The sequence below is a fragment of the Budorcas taxicolor genome, chromosome 1 (assembly GCF_023091745.1).
Source record: "Budorcas taxicolor isolate Tak-1 chromosome 1, Takin1.1, whole genome shotgun sequence".
NCBI classification, from domain to species: Eukaryota; Metazoa; Chordata; class Mammalia; order Artiodactyla; family Bovidae; genus Budorcas; species Budorcas taxicolor.
The window spans coordinates 160,055,216-160,071,972 of NC_068910.1; the positions used below are offsets into that span (position 1 = coordinate 160,055,216).

At 39.1% G+C, this 16,757-nt stretch overlaps 1 protein-coding gene across 1 annotated transcript in view; it reads left to right on the forward strand.

Annotated features, from left to right (window-relative positions):
* The window catches only part of PLD1 (phospholipase D1), a 228,823-nt gene that overhangs the window by 143,637 nt on the left and 68,429 nt on the right, over window positions 1-16,757 (forward strand). Inside the window, exons 13-19 of the mRNA XM_052638648.1 lie at window positions 937-1,047; window positions 3,183-3,383; window positions 4,394-4,607; window positions 5,203-5,316; window positions 11,601-11,729; window positions 12,469-12,587; window positions 14,567-14,680. Coding sequence (XP_052494608.1) covers window positions 937-1,047; window positions 3,183-3,383; window positions 4,394-4,607; window positions 5,203-5,316; window positions 11,601-11,729; window positions 12,469-12,587; window positions 14,567-14,680 — 1,002 coding nt within the window. The remainder of the gene's footprint in view (window positions 1-936; window positions 1,048-3,182; window positions 3,384-4,393; window positions 4,608-5,202; window positions 5,317-11,600; window positions 11,730-12,468; window positions 12,588-14,566; window positions 14,681-16,757) is intronic.

A 16,757-nucleotide genomic window follows, 5' to 3' on the forward strand; every position in this document is an offset into this window, starting at 1 on the left:
ACAAGGAGAAGGGAGAACATTCAAGTGTCAAGCAAAATTAACCATAAGCTAAGACCTTGTTACTACCCAGAACTAAGAGAGAAAAATAATGGTACTTTCCTATACTACCAGCTGTTGGACTTTCTTTTTGATGGTTAATATTAATGACAGATATTATTTATATAGCATATTAAAGTTTATGAGTAACTTTTGATTCAGTATGACCTTCACAATGGCTTTGTCTATTTTCCTTTAGGTCCAAGGTCTAGGGACAGATCAATGTTAATTTGTGGGCTGCTGCTAAAACTCAGGGGTTTTTGATTGTTAGAGAAGCTGACTTCTGAAGAAGTCATTTCAGTGGTGAAATAGGCCTTAATGATTTAATTGTGGATGAAGAGTGTGAACCAACACATTCATTTCTGAAGAGTGAGAAATATTTTTCCACTGAAATAATTTTTAATAAAGAAAACAAATCTATGAAAATATCCCCCAAAACATTTAAGGCATGTTTAGCATATTTTATCATCAGAGTGTTAAAAAACACTGTTATTTCAACTCATTGTGATATGATAAAAACAAAAAGAAGACCCTAATTCTGTAACAATGAATCAGATCAAAACTTTCCTCTAATGTCAAGTATTTGGAGGTGTTCAAAGGTGTAAGACTATCAGACATTTTTACTATTTAAAGTTGCAGTTTCAACATTCTGGTTGTAATTAGTCAAATATTGACTCAGTATGCTTAGAAAGTAAAGGAGGTAGCTTTTTATTTTTTATATTTGTGTCTTAATCTACACATTTCAGCTCCTTCTGTGGCAGTTTTCATTAAATATTTTATTATACTTGTTTATAGAAGAAGTTTTTAGAAAATACAATGCCCAGAAAGGAGGAAGAAAAAGAAAATCATAGCATACTTCCAGAAGTTCTTATTTTTCCCTGTGTTTTTTTCTTGTGACAGCAACAAGGGGTAAGAATCTTCATTATGCTCTACAAAGAGGTGGAACTTGCCCTTGGAATCAATAGTGAATACAGCAAGAGGACTCTGATGCGTCTACACCCCAACATAAAGGTATTTGGGTCATCTTGCTGAAAAATGTTTCTTCTTTATTATTCTACAGTTTTCAGATATGTTTTGCGTCTACACCCCAACATAAAGGTATTTGGGTCATCTTGCTGAAAAATGTTTCTTCTTTATTATTCTACAGTTTTCAGAGATGTTTTGCTTTGAGCAGTGGCAGTCTTTGGAATTCCCTCATGTATATTTTGAGTAAATAGTACTATGAACTTTATGGGCTTCCCAGGTGGCGTTAGTGGTAAAGAATCCACCTGCCAGTGCAGGAGATGCAAGAGACGCGGATTCAATCCCTGCGTCAGGAAGATCTCCTGGAGTAGGAAATGTCAACCCACTCCAGTGTTCTTGCCTGGAAAATTCCATGGACAGAGGAGCCGGGTGGGCTATAATCCATGGGGCTGCAAAGAGTCAGACACGGCTGAGCACACATACTTTCTTATATTTCTGATTTTGATGGGATCATCAGAGTTCTCATTTCTGCTTCTTTTACCCTGATCATTTAGCCAAGAACATTATTCCTAGAGTTGTTTTAATATTCAAGAGTCCCATCAAGTTTCCATACTCTTCATTAAGGTTATCCTGAAACCTCTTAGATGTGAGCTCCCTGGGACATCCCTTGAATACCGATAGACACAAAAAGAGTTCCTTTAGGATTTAAAGCACTTTCCTTAAAAGCTCTTAGTAGAAAGTACTACTAATGTGAATAAACATGATAAACAATTTGGAAAAAGCCATTTGATATTTTACCAAGGACAAACCTATCAGTAAATATTGCCCAGTTATTGAGATATTTCAAGACAATAATAAATCTCCAGTAGGCTTAAAGTATATAATGATTATATATTTTTCTTGATTAAAAGAAGGTAATCCATGTAAATAATAACCAAAAAAAGGCAGAAATGACTATACTAATATGGGTCAAAATAGACTTTAAATCAAAAAAGTTTACAGTGGACAAAGAAGGATATTATATATTAATAAAAGTTTCAGTGCAGCAAGAAAATATAAGCATTTACATACCTAATAATGACTGTCAAAATATATTATGCAAATATGGACAAAATCAAAGGATGAAATAAAGCAGTTCTATAACAGTTGGACACTTTAATATCACACTCTCACTAATGAATTGGCATATACATGTAATGGAATATTATTCAGTCTTTAAAAGTAAGGAAATTCTGACATATCTTAAATCATGTGGATGAACCTTGAAGACATTATTCTAAGTGAAATAAGCCAGTCATAAAAAGATAGATTCCTTTTACATGAGGTACCTAGAGTAGTCAAATTCACAGAGATAAAAAGTAGATGGTAATTGTTAGAGTTTTGGGGGAAGATGGAATGGGGCTTTATTGTTTAATGAGTGTAGAGTTTCAGTTTTGCAGAATGAAAAGTTCTGGAGATGGTTGTACAATATGAATATGTTTAATACCACTGCACTGTACACATAAAAAAAGTTAAAACCGTAAATATTATGTTATGTGTATTTCACCACAATAAAAAAATGTTGTTAAACAGTAAAATTGTCTTCAAAGTTTTTGATATATTTCCACTTAAAGACATACAAAAATAGGTCAGTCTGGGATCATTTAGAGAGAATTCTACTTGAAAGCAGGAGATTAATAACTTCTCAAAGTACCTTTAAAATCAAGAGCTGCCAAAACATCTATATCCCTATATCATATACTTACTACTTCAACTCAATGACTGCTAAAATATCAATACACTTAGTAATTTTTGTCACAGATAGACACTGGTTCAAAAGTTTCAGTGTTTTTTAAGTAATACCACATACAATGTAATCCTTTGGTGGAGGGAAGGGAATCTTCCTTCCCACTGAGCTGACCTTTATTGAAATATGTGGCCAAATTTCAAGCTGAATGGTAGCTCCCCACAAGTGTGGGGGTCCAGAATGGGCAGGGGAGTCTTGAAAAGTAACCAAGGATCTTCCTTTGGTAAATACTGAGGATAAAATTAGAAGTTTGGGGATTCCCTTCAATGTATAGATAGCACATTTTAGTATTTGAATTGTAGGAAATGCTCTTCGAGGGTATGAACAGACCTATTTTGTTATAGTATGAAAGGCATTTTAGAAAGCATACTATATGTGTGGGTCTTTTCCTCTCAAGGTGATGAGGCACCCGGATCACGTGTCGTCCAGCGTATACCTGTGGGCTCATCATGAGAAACTCGTCATCATCGACCAGTCAGTGGCCTTTGTGGGTGGGATTGACCTGGCTTACGGGAGGTGGGATGACAACGAACACAGACTCACGGATGTGGGCAGCGTGAAGCGCGTCATCGGGGGACCATCTCTGGGTTCCCTCACAGTTAGTAGATTTCATCTTTATGGAACTGCATAAAAGGGACACAGTTTGTATAAGTGTGTATCAGAAGCATGATTGGTTGGCTGATGGGTTGAATGAAAGGAGGAACATTCCTGGATAGTTGAGTCCAACATAGACCTGGTTTCAAATACCACCTAAGGAGTCTGTTAGTCTCAGTTTCTTCTCTTGTAAGAAAACTAAATAGATTCCGTAAAACATTTGCTATCTCATAGTCAGTTCCTCGGGTTTACATTTAAATTAAAGATTTAATTCCTATTTGGGGGAAAAAAGTTCATAAAAATGTGCAGCACAATTGGACTTCAAGTAAGCAGCCTTATTACAAGTTGCTGCCAAGGGTTTTGAAATGTTCCTTCTTACAGACATATGAAAATAAGATAAGTCAGTCTGGGGACATTTAGAGAATTCTGTTTGAAAGCAGGAGGTTAATAGCTCCTCAAGGTACCTTTCAAATCAAGAACTGCCAAAATCTCTGTACGCCTATATTCGTGTAGTTATTATTTCAACTCAGATAGATGGTTGCCAAAATATCAATATACTTATTAAAAATTTGATGGCCTCCATCTGATTTTTCTGCTGTATATGTTGGTGACTTTCCTAGGAAAATAGAGATTTAGTGGAAAGGTAATGGGGAAAATAATTGACAGAAAAATCATCACTTACTTCATGTTTATCAGAGGACGTTCAGTACCTCAACAGTGAGTATAGCTCATGTAATTATATCTGAAACTGAAAGGTTAATTGGCATAAAATTGCAAGAATTTGATGCAGTGAAAGAGGAACTTGTAATGGACTTCCTGGTGTCCCTTTGAAAGTGTTTAAACAGCTCACAAGAATCCCCCCACTGCCCTGCATGTGACCTCACGCACATTATTGTGTGTCTTGTAGGGAGCCAGCAACACGTGTAAACTTTAAACTGGAATTAAAAGACCACATTGCAGCATATATTATGCAGTTTCTTTTCATTTCTCTTTTTTTAAAAATAATTTTCTCAGGCTGAAACAACAGAATCTATGGAATCCTTACGCCTCAAAGATCAAAACGAATCTGATAAAGATCTGCCCATCCTGAACCCTCCTGATGATGCAAATTCAAAACTGAAAGGAATAGGAAAGCCCAGAAAATTCTCCAAATTCAGTCTCTACAGGCAGCTGCACAGACACCACCTGCACGACACAGACAGCATCAGCAGCATTGACAGTGCCTCCAGTAAGTCACGGTCTGCCCTGGAGTTTATCTCGACGACTCTATTCCTTCATAGCCAGACACGGGACACCTGTTTGCAGAACCATTATACCTAACATGGAGTAAAGCAAGCAATGTTTAAACGTCATTGTATCATCCTATTCAATCTCATACCATTTTGGGGCTCTGTTTGACTCATTGTAGAGGAGATTTATTGTTTTATTCACATCAGTACTCATAACACTCACAATTGATGCTTCTAATGGTCACAAAATGGCTAAGCATTTCTAAACTAATACCAAATTATGAAGGAAAAGTATTAGGTGTACTTTATAAACATCATAGCAGAGATTGCATATCTCTTCCTGTCCAGAAATACATCAAGCTTTTGTCCTCAAACATCAGATTTTCTACATTTTGTACATTTACTATTCTTTTCAGAGTTGTGTTTAAAACTACAGTTTCTGTGGCACAGAATTTGTGACTGATTTTATAGCCTTGCCTACTTTTAAAAGTGATTGAACCTGCTTTCCAGTTTAGAAAACTTCATATATGTGTGTGTATATTTACATATATATATATATATCTTTGTAAAAAAAGAACTCTTAACTTTCTCCAGGTTATTGTAATCACTGTAGGAGTCGTCAGAATTTAATCCATGGTTTAAAACCCCACTGGAAACTCTTTCGCTCTTCCAGTGAGTCTGAGCAGGGGCTTACTAGACCTAACATTGGTAAGTGGCGTGTGAAGTGCCAGAATCTCCGTAGGCTTCGGCTTTTGCTGCATGAGCAGAGTGAGTGTATTTCTGGATTGCCTCTCTGTTCTCACAGCTTTTACCCTGCACGTATTATTAGAAATGATGATCTGATAAGCTTTTGTAAGAATGAGGTACTCAAATAAATTAATCAGGGCCTAAAATGTAGTGGGAATGAAGAGGGATTTGGCAACGGATCAGATATAGGGACAAATAATGGGCGTCCCAGGTGACTCTAGTGGTAAAGAACCCGCCTGCCAATGCAGAAGACATAAGAGATGCAGGTTTGATCCCTGGGTTGGGAAGATCCCCTGGAGGAGAGTATAGCAACCCACTCCAGTATTCTTGCCTGGAGAATCCCATGGATAGAGAGGTCTGGCAGGCTACAGTCCATGGGGTCACAAAGAATTGGACACCACTGAAGCGACTTAGCATGCATACACACAATCGTCATAGTAAATAGCAAGCACAGTAAAATTTAAGCTAGCTTTTATCATGTGCAGACTCTGGCCCTCACTGCCGGGAACACTGGTGGTGCTTGGTTATAATAGTGTTATCTTCTTTTTACAAATGAAGGTTTAGAGATGATAAGTGATGTGCCCAGTGAAGTTCCATTTTCTCAGCCTCCTAGAAGTCACGAATCAGATTTGTGATTTAGCAGAAATGCAGATGACCGAAGCAGGACCTTTTGGCTAAATTCTCAAGGCCACAGTTATGTGTACTGTTTAGGAGATGACTGAGATGGAGCCCAGCAAGCAGGGCTGGATGTGAGTCATTTGTGGCTGTTGGGCTGCTGCTGCTGCTGCTGAGTCGCTTCAGTCGTGTCTGACTCTGTGCGACCCCATAGACGGCAGCCCATCAGGCTCCCCGTTCCTGGGATTCTCCAGGCAAGAACACTGGAGTGGGTTGCCATTTCCTTCTCCAATGCCTGAAAGTGAAAGGTGAAAGTGAAGTTGCTCAGTCGTGTCTGACTCTTAGCGACCCCATGGACTGCAGCCCACCAGGCTCCTCCATCCATGGGATTTTCCAGGCAAGAGTACTGGAGTGGGATGCCATTGCCTTCTCCGATTAGGGGCTAATGACCCTGAACACTAGGCTGGACCTTGGGCAGTGGTTCCAGCATTCTTTATCCTGGGGACCCAGCAATTTTTAAAGTGATTGACTATAGTGAACTAAAGCCCCTATGTAACTGTTAAATCCATATGCATTCATAAATCTCAACAACACTGATACCATTAAAATATGGAGAAGGGCATATATGGGGAGACATTTTGTCTGTTTAGCATACAGCTAGCCCTTGATGCTTATGTGGATTCAGAGAGAGCTCACAGTAACTCCTGTGCTCCGTAGAGCAGCATAGCCCTGAGACAGGGCACTGGGAAGCCCAGAGAGCCAGGTCAGGGGCAGACTTTAAAGACAAGGGTTACAAATAGGGCCAGATTTTGCTTTGTAATTCCAGCATGTGGCTTTGCTATGTTTTGACTGAAGTTAAGATGGAGCAATGAGGGGACTAAATGTTAGTATTGCTGACAACAGGATTGGAGGCAAGTGGAAAAGAAGATGCAAGCTGAGTGCAGAATATATTAAGTAATTCAGGCTGGTAATAGACTGAGGGGGTGAGTCCCACAGTCATGAGCTGGGTACAGCAATATGGTTGTTTTTAGGTGTTGATGGAAATCCTCTCTTTAATAAACTGGATACACATCCAGTGCAGTGTTGTTGTTTTTGTTTGTTTGTTTGTTTGTTTTTTAAGGGAGAGAGAGAGGGGGAAAAAAGTAAACACCCTAAATATCCAAGAGAGGATGGAGGATGGTTCTAGAACATAATGAGCAATCTATTCCCTTGATGGAATTGCACAATCATTAAAAATTGTAAGTGGGAGTACAAAACTAAATATGTATGACTCATTTGTTTATTAAATAAGTACTTACTGAACTCCTGTAATATGTCGATCATTGTTCTGGGTACTAGGGATGGGATGAACAACATAAATGAGATTCAGTTATCTAGTGGGAAAGTGAGGATGGGAATTGGAAATAGAAATAGACCATCAAACACAGTGTGTCAGGTGGTACGAATTATCTCGCAGAATAATAGAGCAGGGGAAGAGAGAAAGGGCAGAGGGAAGGAGTGATTATTTTATATGAGGAGGGAGTCAGAGAATGCTTTTCCACTGAGATGAGGTTTCGACAAAGATCCAAAAGGAGAGAAGTAGGATAAGGGAGGGAGACCAGCCAGTGTAGACTGTGAGAAAGGACGGGATAGGTGACTTCCAGGCATGGCTGAAGTTGGGAGGGCGGGGGATAATGATAGGAGCAAAGTTGGACAGGGTTGAGTAGGTTATAGAATTTTGCCTTATACTTTGAGTAGAAAAAGGAAGTCATCAGCTGGTCTTGAGCAAAGGCCAGACAAGATCTAACAAACATTTTTTACAAGCTTATTCTTCAGAGCAGACAGGGGTGGCAGATCATGACCAGGCAGGTACTGAAACCATCCTGAAGTAGAGGTGACGGCACGGCTGATGCACTGGACACGGGAAGGGGGGCACCGAGAGGACTCTTTCCATTAACTATGTTAAGTTACCAGGTTAGCTTTTTAATATGAAAAAGAGTTCACTTACTTAAAGACCAATGCCAAAGAATAGTTCAGTTCTTCTGAAACAGTGCTATACCGAGTCTGTTCCTTAAATCCTGGTGTTTCTCAGGGAGTTTTGAGGATACTACTAAAGACCCAGGCCCCTCCTACCTTAATTGCTACCTGCTTTAACCAGAAAAATCCCACTTACATTTGTTTTATATATTGGACTGCCATGTGAATTTGTTTTGGGGGAAAAAAAAGTAAGGTTCTACTATTAATGGAGAAGGAAATTTAAAGAGCATAGCCCTACATTTAAATCATGTAATGACTCAAACTGTATGGTCTTAATTCTTGGACTAGAAACCCAAATTAAGCATAGAGTGACTCTTCATCATAAGTTTGAAACTGAATGTTTGCTTGAGTTAATAGCTTCCTTTCCTAAAAGTATGAACTGGGTTAGCTTCTCTGCAATGTTTCACTTGAATGCAAAAGGCCGCACTGAATGGGGTTCCGAGTGAACCTTACTGGTGATGTGTAGAAATCAGTAGAGTGTGCATACAAGATCATTGCATGTTTCTAAGTAGAAAAAAGTGGAGTAAAATCAGCTCATCTTAAATGTGATTAGTAACTATGATAGATTTCTATAGTATATACTTTAATCCAAAATCAGTCAGCCATCCTCAAGACTTTTTTTTTTCCCTCTCAAAATTATGTTGCAAGAGGGAGAATGTCAAACACATTGTTTCCTTGATACAGTCATTTTAAAAGGGTTAATTTTATTCTTTTTATATTCAGTAATTGTTTGCTGATGATTTCCGGTTAAGCATGATTTAATAGATGGCTAATGGGGAAGATGATGCTTGTCATTTAGCTGAGGCAAATGTTTTACACTCAGATATTTAATCATAAGGGAGCATGAATAGCAAGTTAAGTCATTTCTCAATTCCATTCTCAGGGATGCAATGGTAAATTGTATAACACTTATTTTTGCTCTCAAAGAGCTTATTATCTATTAAATAGTAGAGAAGTGTTGGGATTAAATATTTTACTAACTTAGTGCCTTAGTGATTCAGCAGGGGGAAATATCCTACTGACAAGATTTGGTTCTGTTTAACCTTAATATTTCACTGGTCCTGAAGAGGACCCTGATTAATTTGCACTGGTGTAGGCCATGACCAAAACCAAATTTGAATTATGAGCAGACTGAATTCAATTAGCACCAAGATCATTTTCTGAGACTAAGAATTTACTTTGTTTTTCTTGTCAAAACAGATTATTAGATGAAAGTTAATTTTTAAACAAGTATATGTGTATATATGTAAACATTTAGCCCAAAGTTTCTCAACTGATGAAAACAAATTTTATATATATTTTTGAATTTTACTTTGGAATTGACCTGCTATTTCTCTTCTCTTTATTCCCATTTTTAATCTTTTTTTTAAAAATAAAGTGCCATGCTTCCTATAAAGAGCCTACAGGTGAGCAAATAGACCTATCAGTACTTGGGCCTTTCAGTTTCAGAGAAAAGGAAAATAAATCACTGGGAGAAATGAATAGAATTCTAATTTTTAATATTATATAGTTTTGTTCATTGTTAGCACTTCAAGACATTTTTCTTTGGAGATTAATTATTCAGTTTGGGATAGAATACTAGCAGATTATTCCTTCCGTGGTGGCTCAAAGGTTAAAGCGTCTGCCTGCAATGCAGGAGACCCGGGTTTGATCCCTGGGTCGGGAAGATCCCCTGGAGAAGGAAATGGCAACCCACTCTAGTATTCTTGCCTGGGAAATCCCATGGACGGAGGAGCCTGGTGGCTACAGTCCATGGGATCGCAAAGAATCAGACACGACTGAGCAACTTCACTTTCACTAGCAGAGTGCATAGTGATTGTTTAAAATTCTTCACTCTGCAATTATTATTAATTGCCTACTGAATGCCAGGAGCTACACCAGGCACTGAAGGGATGCACTCCCCACCCCTGAGTTTATAGATGAGTGAGTGGCGGACAGGGAGGGACAGATGAGTCACAGAGTCAAGGGCCCTGGGGTGTGCAACTATGAATGATTCCACAGCCTCTCCCTGCTGGGTTATGGGGAGTGTCTCTAGGACAGGTGACAGCTAACGTGGCTCTTGAAGGATGAGGAGGAGGTCAGACCAAGAGGGTGGGAAGAACATTCGAGTCTGAAGGAATCATGTACTGGCTGCATGACAGATAAGGCCTGTCACAATCAGTGAGAACGGTGGTGTGCCTGGGGCCTGGGTTGTATGGGGAAAAAGAGGATGAGAAAGAGAGATTGGCAGCAGTTTAAGAACTGCCTCTGCACACTAAACCCTGAGGATTTGACCCCCTTGTAGGCAGGTCATCCTAGAAGGCTTTTAAATAAGGAATCTGCATTTTTGGAAGGATACATCTGGGGCAGTATGGTGGTAGGGGGACCAGTCCAGTATTTACTCTGGCTTCTGTGTGTGGTACCATTTATTCATTCAACAAACGTTTTGCATCCAGTGTCTGATGGTTAAGTGTCTCTTTTGTGCCAAGCGCTGCATTTTGTGATTTGTAGTTCTGCTAGTTCCCTGCTTATCTGTCATTGTGATTGGCATATCCCATAAATGTACAAACTATTTAAGTCAACATATTTACTGAACTGAAAATGTTCCTGCCAAAGCGTTTTGTGAAATACTGCAGTAGATGCTGCTTTTGCGCCTATGTGATCCTAAGCTTCTTCTATTGTTATGATATTTTATGGAAGTCATTTATAATCATAGAAATATAGGATGTTAGAGCCCAAAAGATCTTAGATGATAGCTGGGCCAAATTCTTCCTTTTGTACATAAAGGATTTCTGACCCAAAAGGGTGAAGCTCAGTGTCACTTAGCTAGTCAGTTCCAGGGCTAGAACACCACTGTCTGCAAATTTGAGGTTCTTGCATTTTGAAATGCAAAAGACAAGAATTACACATTAGATGTGCACCATATTGGTTGAGCAAAAAGAAGAACATGACTTCTTGATGGCCTCGGCATTTCATGTTCCTCCAGCAGACCTGGCTTTACCGCTCTCACCCAGCAAGTTAACCCTGTGATCCATTCTGCCAGTGATCTGCTAGATGATGAGAATAAAAATATTAAATTTCTTTTTTTAATATAAATTTATTTATTTTAATTGGAGGCTAACTGCTTTACAATATTGTATTGGTTTTGCCATACATCAACATGAATCCGCCACGGGTGTACACGTGTTCCCCATCCTGAACCCCCTTCCCACCTCCCTCCCCATACCATCCCTCTGGGTCATCCCAGTGCACCAACCCTGAGCATCCTGTATCATACATCGAACCTGCACTGGCGATTACTCTGTATGAGAGGCAACAAAAGAGACACAGATGTATAGAACAGTCTTTTGGAGTCTGTGGGAGAGGGCAAGGGTGGGATGATTTGGGAGAATGGCATTGAAACATGTATAAAAATATTAAAATCTCATTGTCAAATGATGAACCTGGTTATAGCCCCAACTACCCAGCCCACAGCCAGCCCACAGCCTCAGATGGAATGAACCCATGCCACCCTTGTGATGAGGCTTAAGAAGAAAAGTTAGGAAGTGTTTAGGTGTTAATAAAGGTGAGGTGAGCCTCCCTCCCTGGGGCCCACCTGAACCACAGCCTTTGAGTGAGTCTTGCTGCATTTACAGACACAGCCTCCCTCCGAAGTGTGCAGACACGTGTGGGAGAGCTACATGGGGAAACCAGATTCTGGCATGGAAAGGACTACTGCAATTTCGTCTTCAAAGACTGGGTTCAACTCGATAAACCTTTTGCTGGTGAGTACCGTGGTGGTGGGTGGCTGCGCATTTTTTGTCTTTTCCTTGTTAGTATCTCAACAAGTATGCATGTGCATGATCTAATATCTTGTTTTGTTTTGAACATTTGGTGAAACATTGGAGACCATGATTTAGTCATATACTTAAGGGTTTTTCCTTGTGAATATAGTAAGAACAGAAAATGAAATATAGCTTACTTGTTTGAAATCTCCAGATTGCATATAGGCATATTTTAGGCATCATAATCTGTAACTCTCCAGGAGATGTTTCCCTTCCTTTGATGACGTCCTTTTTTCTGCTTATCATCTTCATCTTCCCACATTAAAACAACACATTTCAGATCATCTAAGTGCTTGCACACTGAACAGGAACTAGAAATGGTAGTCCATACATAGCTTGACATTATTTCAACAGAATAGAAGAGAAAATGTAATTTCACATTGATATCTTTAGATAATTTGTACCAACTCACATCTGCCTTTCTCAGTGATTCTCTAATAGTGGAATGGAAACTTCATATTGGGAGAGGTGCATAGGGACCATGTTCCTCAATGTGAGAGCTATGCTTCCCTTGGCCATAAAGGTATTATTCTGTCCGAGTCAAGAAATATACATATGGTGGACATCACCACTTTTTTTTTTTATGTATCATAGTTGGGGTCAGAGCTGGGGTCAGATGGTTTATGTGCCTTGTGGGCACAGCAGTTAGTGTGGATCCTTGCCTGGTGCACCTGGGCAGATTTCATTGACAGGCACTCCACCCCCCGGATGCCGTGGCATGACATAGCCTCTGCAGTCCACGGCAAGGCAGCTCGCGATGTGGCCCGTCACTTCATCCAGCGCTGGAACTTCACGAAGGTACATGGGTGGTTTTAGCATGATTCAGTCCGCATGTAGAGGGACAGGCCAGGAAGAGGCGATGAGAAGGGGCTGATGTGGCCGCAGCTGTGCCACTTCATCCACTGTTGAGTGTCCGGTTGTCAGAGTACCTGGGACTCTGGGCAAAAGAGAAAAAAAAAATAGTTCCTGAACTTTTCCTCCACAAATAATTCAGAGGGCAGAGGAATGGTACTACCATCACAGACTATGGTTTAACCATTAACCTGGGACTCCCAGTTTAAGCATCTCACCTGGGTTGATAGTCATGTGGAGGGCTGCTGAGCTACTATAGTGGGGTTGGGACCCTTGTTCAGGTGAGAGCTGCAGCTTTCAAGTCCTTGCAGTCCTGGCAATGCCCTGGATCCATGTTGGCACAGGCTTCTGAGAGGCAGTTCTGAGCAAAGTGAGCAATATGAGAAGATGGAGCAACTTCTCTTTCCTCCAGATTTTGTCTTCTTTTATAAGATGCCTTCATTACTTACAAGAATTTGATCTAATACTCATAAGTTAAGTGCCTATTGTCTTGGTGTTATTAAGATTCCCTTTTATTTATTTTAAATGGTGATGAGGCATTTCTTCCCTACAGTTTGGATATAATTTGGGGAAAAAATTTAGTTTTGTTAACTCAGAGTGTCACCTTATTTTTCACTTAATTTACATTATAAACAGTTAGTGGGAGTGCTTAGAAATAGTGGAAATATTTTTAACAAGAATTTAGAGGTGAATGGAGGAATAAATAAAAGGATATTATTTTTAACCTATTGGACTGGCAAAGTTAAATACACTGCAGAAACCCATAATTGGGTTCAGGATCTTTGATGCTCTTATACCCTACTCCTGGGAGGATAAATTGGTATATTCGCAAAAAAATTTTTAAAGGATGTAACCTTTGACTCAGAAAATCAGTTTCAGGTATTTAAGCTAAAGAAGTTATTCAGTAAGTAATTTATTTTGACATTGTATCTAATAATTCATATAAAATGAGAAATAACTGAAATCTTCATTAATAGAAATTTATTAAACAAATTATGATTGTTCATGACATTTTACTATGAAATTATTTTTAAAAGGACCTGTAGTGATTTATTGCTGTTACAAGATATCGACAACATAGTAAAAAATCAGTTTATAAAATAATCCCATTTTTGCAATTGTATACTTCTACAGCTCTCAGTTCAGTTCAGTGGCTCAGTTGTGTCCGACTCTTTATGACCCCATGAACCGCAGCATGCCAAGCCTCCCTGTCCATCACTAACTCCCGGAGTCCACCCAAACACAAGTCCATTGAGTCAGTGATACAATCCAACCATCTTATCCTCTGTCGTCCCCTTCTCCTCCTGCCCTCAATCTTTCCCATCATCAGGGTCTTTTCAAGTGAGTCTACAACTCTAGGTTATATTTAACTTTTCTTTAAAAATATGAAGCAATAGCTCAATTGGTGAAGAATCTGCCTGCAATGCAGGAGACCCCGGTTTGATTCCTGGATCAGGAAGATCCCCTGGAGAAGGGATAGGCTACCCAGTCTAGTATTCTTGGGCTTGCCTATTGGCTCAGCTGGTAAAGAATCCATCTGCAATGTGGGAGACCTGAGTTCTATCCCTGGGTTGGGAAGATCCCCTGGAGAAGGGAACGGCTACTCACTCCAGTACTCTGGCCTGGAGAATTCCATGGACTGTATAGTCCATAGGGTCTCAATGAGTCAGACATGACTAAGCAACTTTCACTTTCACTTTCAATGCTCACTCCAAAAGGTAAAAGAAGGAACAAAGGAGTTTTCTGCTTCTGGGAAATAGAAAACATAAATAAATAATCTGTTGTCTCTTCAGCTAGAAACACCCACTGTTAGTATATATTTTTATTTTTCAAATGAACCTGTATATCTTTTAGAATCACAAAGTAGGGAAGACTGGAATTATTTTTTCATTTGAATCTTTTTTACCTGATTCTCTTTATTTTAGATTATGAAACCAAAATATCGGTCCCTTTCTTATCCTTTTCTGCTTCCCAAATCTCAAACAACAGCCCACGAGTTGAAATACCAAGTGCCTGGGTCTGTCCATGCTAATGTACAGGTAAGTTTGGTTTTTGTTTTTCATGAAATAACTACTGGGTATGATCATTCATGTGGACTAAATGCCTATTGGCTTCAAGTTTTTTAAAGCAGACAACTCCAAAACAAATCTGAATAGATCTTTTAAATTTTAGTATTATATTTTCAATTTTAAATGTATTCAATTTATCCTCTTTCTAAAACTCTTATATAAATGTAATAAATACATGTCTTTAGAAAAAGCCAGTCAAGGAGAGGCTTGTCTTGTAAGTCCTTCTGATTGATTCTAGCAACATGATACCTAGTAACCCTGGGACTGATACTAGTGAGGTACCAGGAATTTGGTTGAAACGTAGCATCTTGGAAGCTATAGTTCAATCTAATTTTAGTTCCTTAATTAACCAAATTCCTTTTAGAGGCATTTTTAAAAGAATGAGAAGTTTGCTTATTAGAGGCACAAAATTTGACTACATGCAGTCCAACGTTCTCAAATTACAAATAAGAAAATTAAGACCCAGTGAAATTTTGAGACTTGCTCAGGGTCATTGAGGGTGATCAGTAGAGCTGGAGCTTGAAATCCTAGTTGTTACCTAATCTGCTCCCTGGACCAACTCCAACTCAAGTATCTTGATATCATGCAGGAACAGATCTAGAGCTGGCCACCTTGGCATTGCCTTTTGTTTGAAGTCATCACTATCTGCATCAAAAGTATTGTTTAAGTACAGAACAAATTGGTGTTTGCCACAGGCAAAGGGTGGGGTAGGAGGGTTTAAGAAGTGGGTGACAGTGGTCAAAGGTACAGACTTCCAGTTTTACTCTTAATTAAAAGTCCTCGGGATGTACTGTACAACGTGGTGACTATAGTTAACAGCACTATTGTTTGAAAGTTGCTAAGGGAGTACAGGGCTTCCCTGGTGGCTCAGATGATAAAGAATCCACCTGCAATGCAGGAGCTGTTGCTGCTGCTTAATTGCTTCAGTTGTGTCTGACTCTTTGCAACCCCATGGACTGTAGCCTGCCAGGCCTCTCTGTCCATGGGATCCGCTAAGCAAGAACACTGGAGTGGGTTGCCATGCCTTCCTGCAAGGGATCTTCACAATCCAGGGATCAAACCTGGGTCTCCTGCATTGCAGGCAGATTCTTTACTGCTGAGCCACCAGGGAAGACCACAATGTAGGACCAGGTTCGATTCCTGGGTTGAGAAGATCCCCTGGAGAAAGGAATGGCAGCCCACTCCAATATTCTTGCCTGGAGAATTCCATGGACGGAGGAGCCTGGTGGGCTACAGTCCATGGAGTTACAATGAGTCAGACATAACTGAGGGAATAACACTTTCACTTTTTACTTTCCAGGAAATACAGGTTAAAAGTTCTTATCGCAAGAAAAAATTTTGTAAATATGTGAAGTTATGGATGTTAACTAACTTGTGCTAATCATTTCACAATAAATAAACATACCAGAATTTTTAAAACTATTGTTTAAGTAAAGATCCAGTAGTCTGCTGCTAACATTACTATTATGGATTTTTATAATTTGGACATGGATTCTAACACCTAAATGATATAAATGAAATGCCTGAATTAGTTACTTTGTACTGTGTGCAAGTAGAGGTGTGTGTATATAAGAAATAAAAAGACATTTCAAACCATAGATCAAATAATAGATCAAAAAGATAAATCACTTAAGAGAATTATCTACAGCAAATAGTCATCCCAGGCTAAAGGAGATAACTAATTTAAACTTAGAAGCACAGATAGATATGCACGCATTTGTAAATTAATGAATATTTTATGAACGTGTTTAATTTTATTCTACTTAGAGGGGAAAAAAGTTACCTATAAGATAAAATAGGAGCCTTGATATTAAGAAAACAAGAGAGTTTAATTTAATATTTGAGATGGCATTAAAATTGACTCAGTGATCAACTTACCAAAGTTAGCAGATACTAATTAAGCAGCTGTTGAAATGATATTGCTGGGCATTGTGTATTTTTATGATTAGCAGATGTTTTATCCTAGTGTTTGCATATACATATGTCTTCTGATGCCTTTGGTACAGCCCTGTTTTACATATTCTCATCCTGCTGCCCTGATGAGACA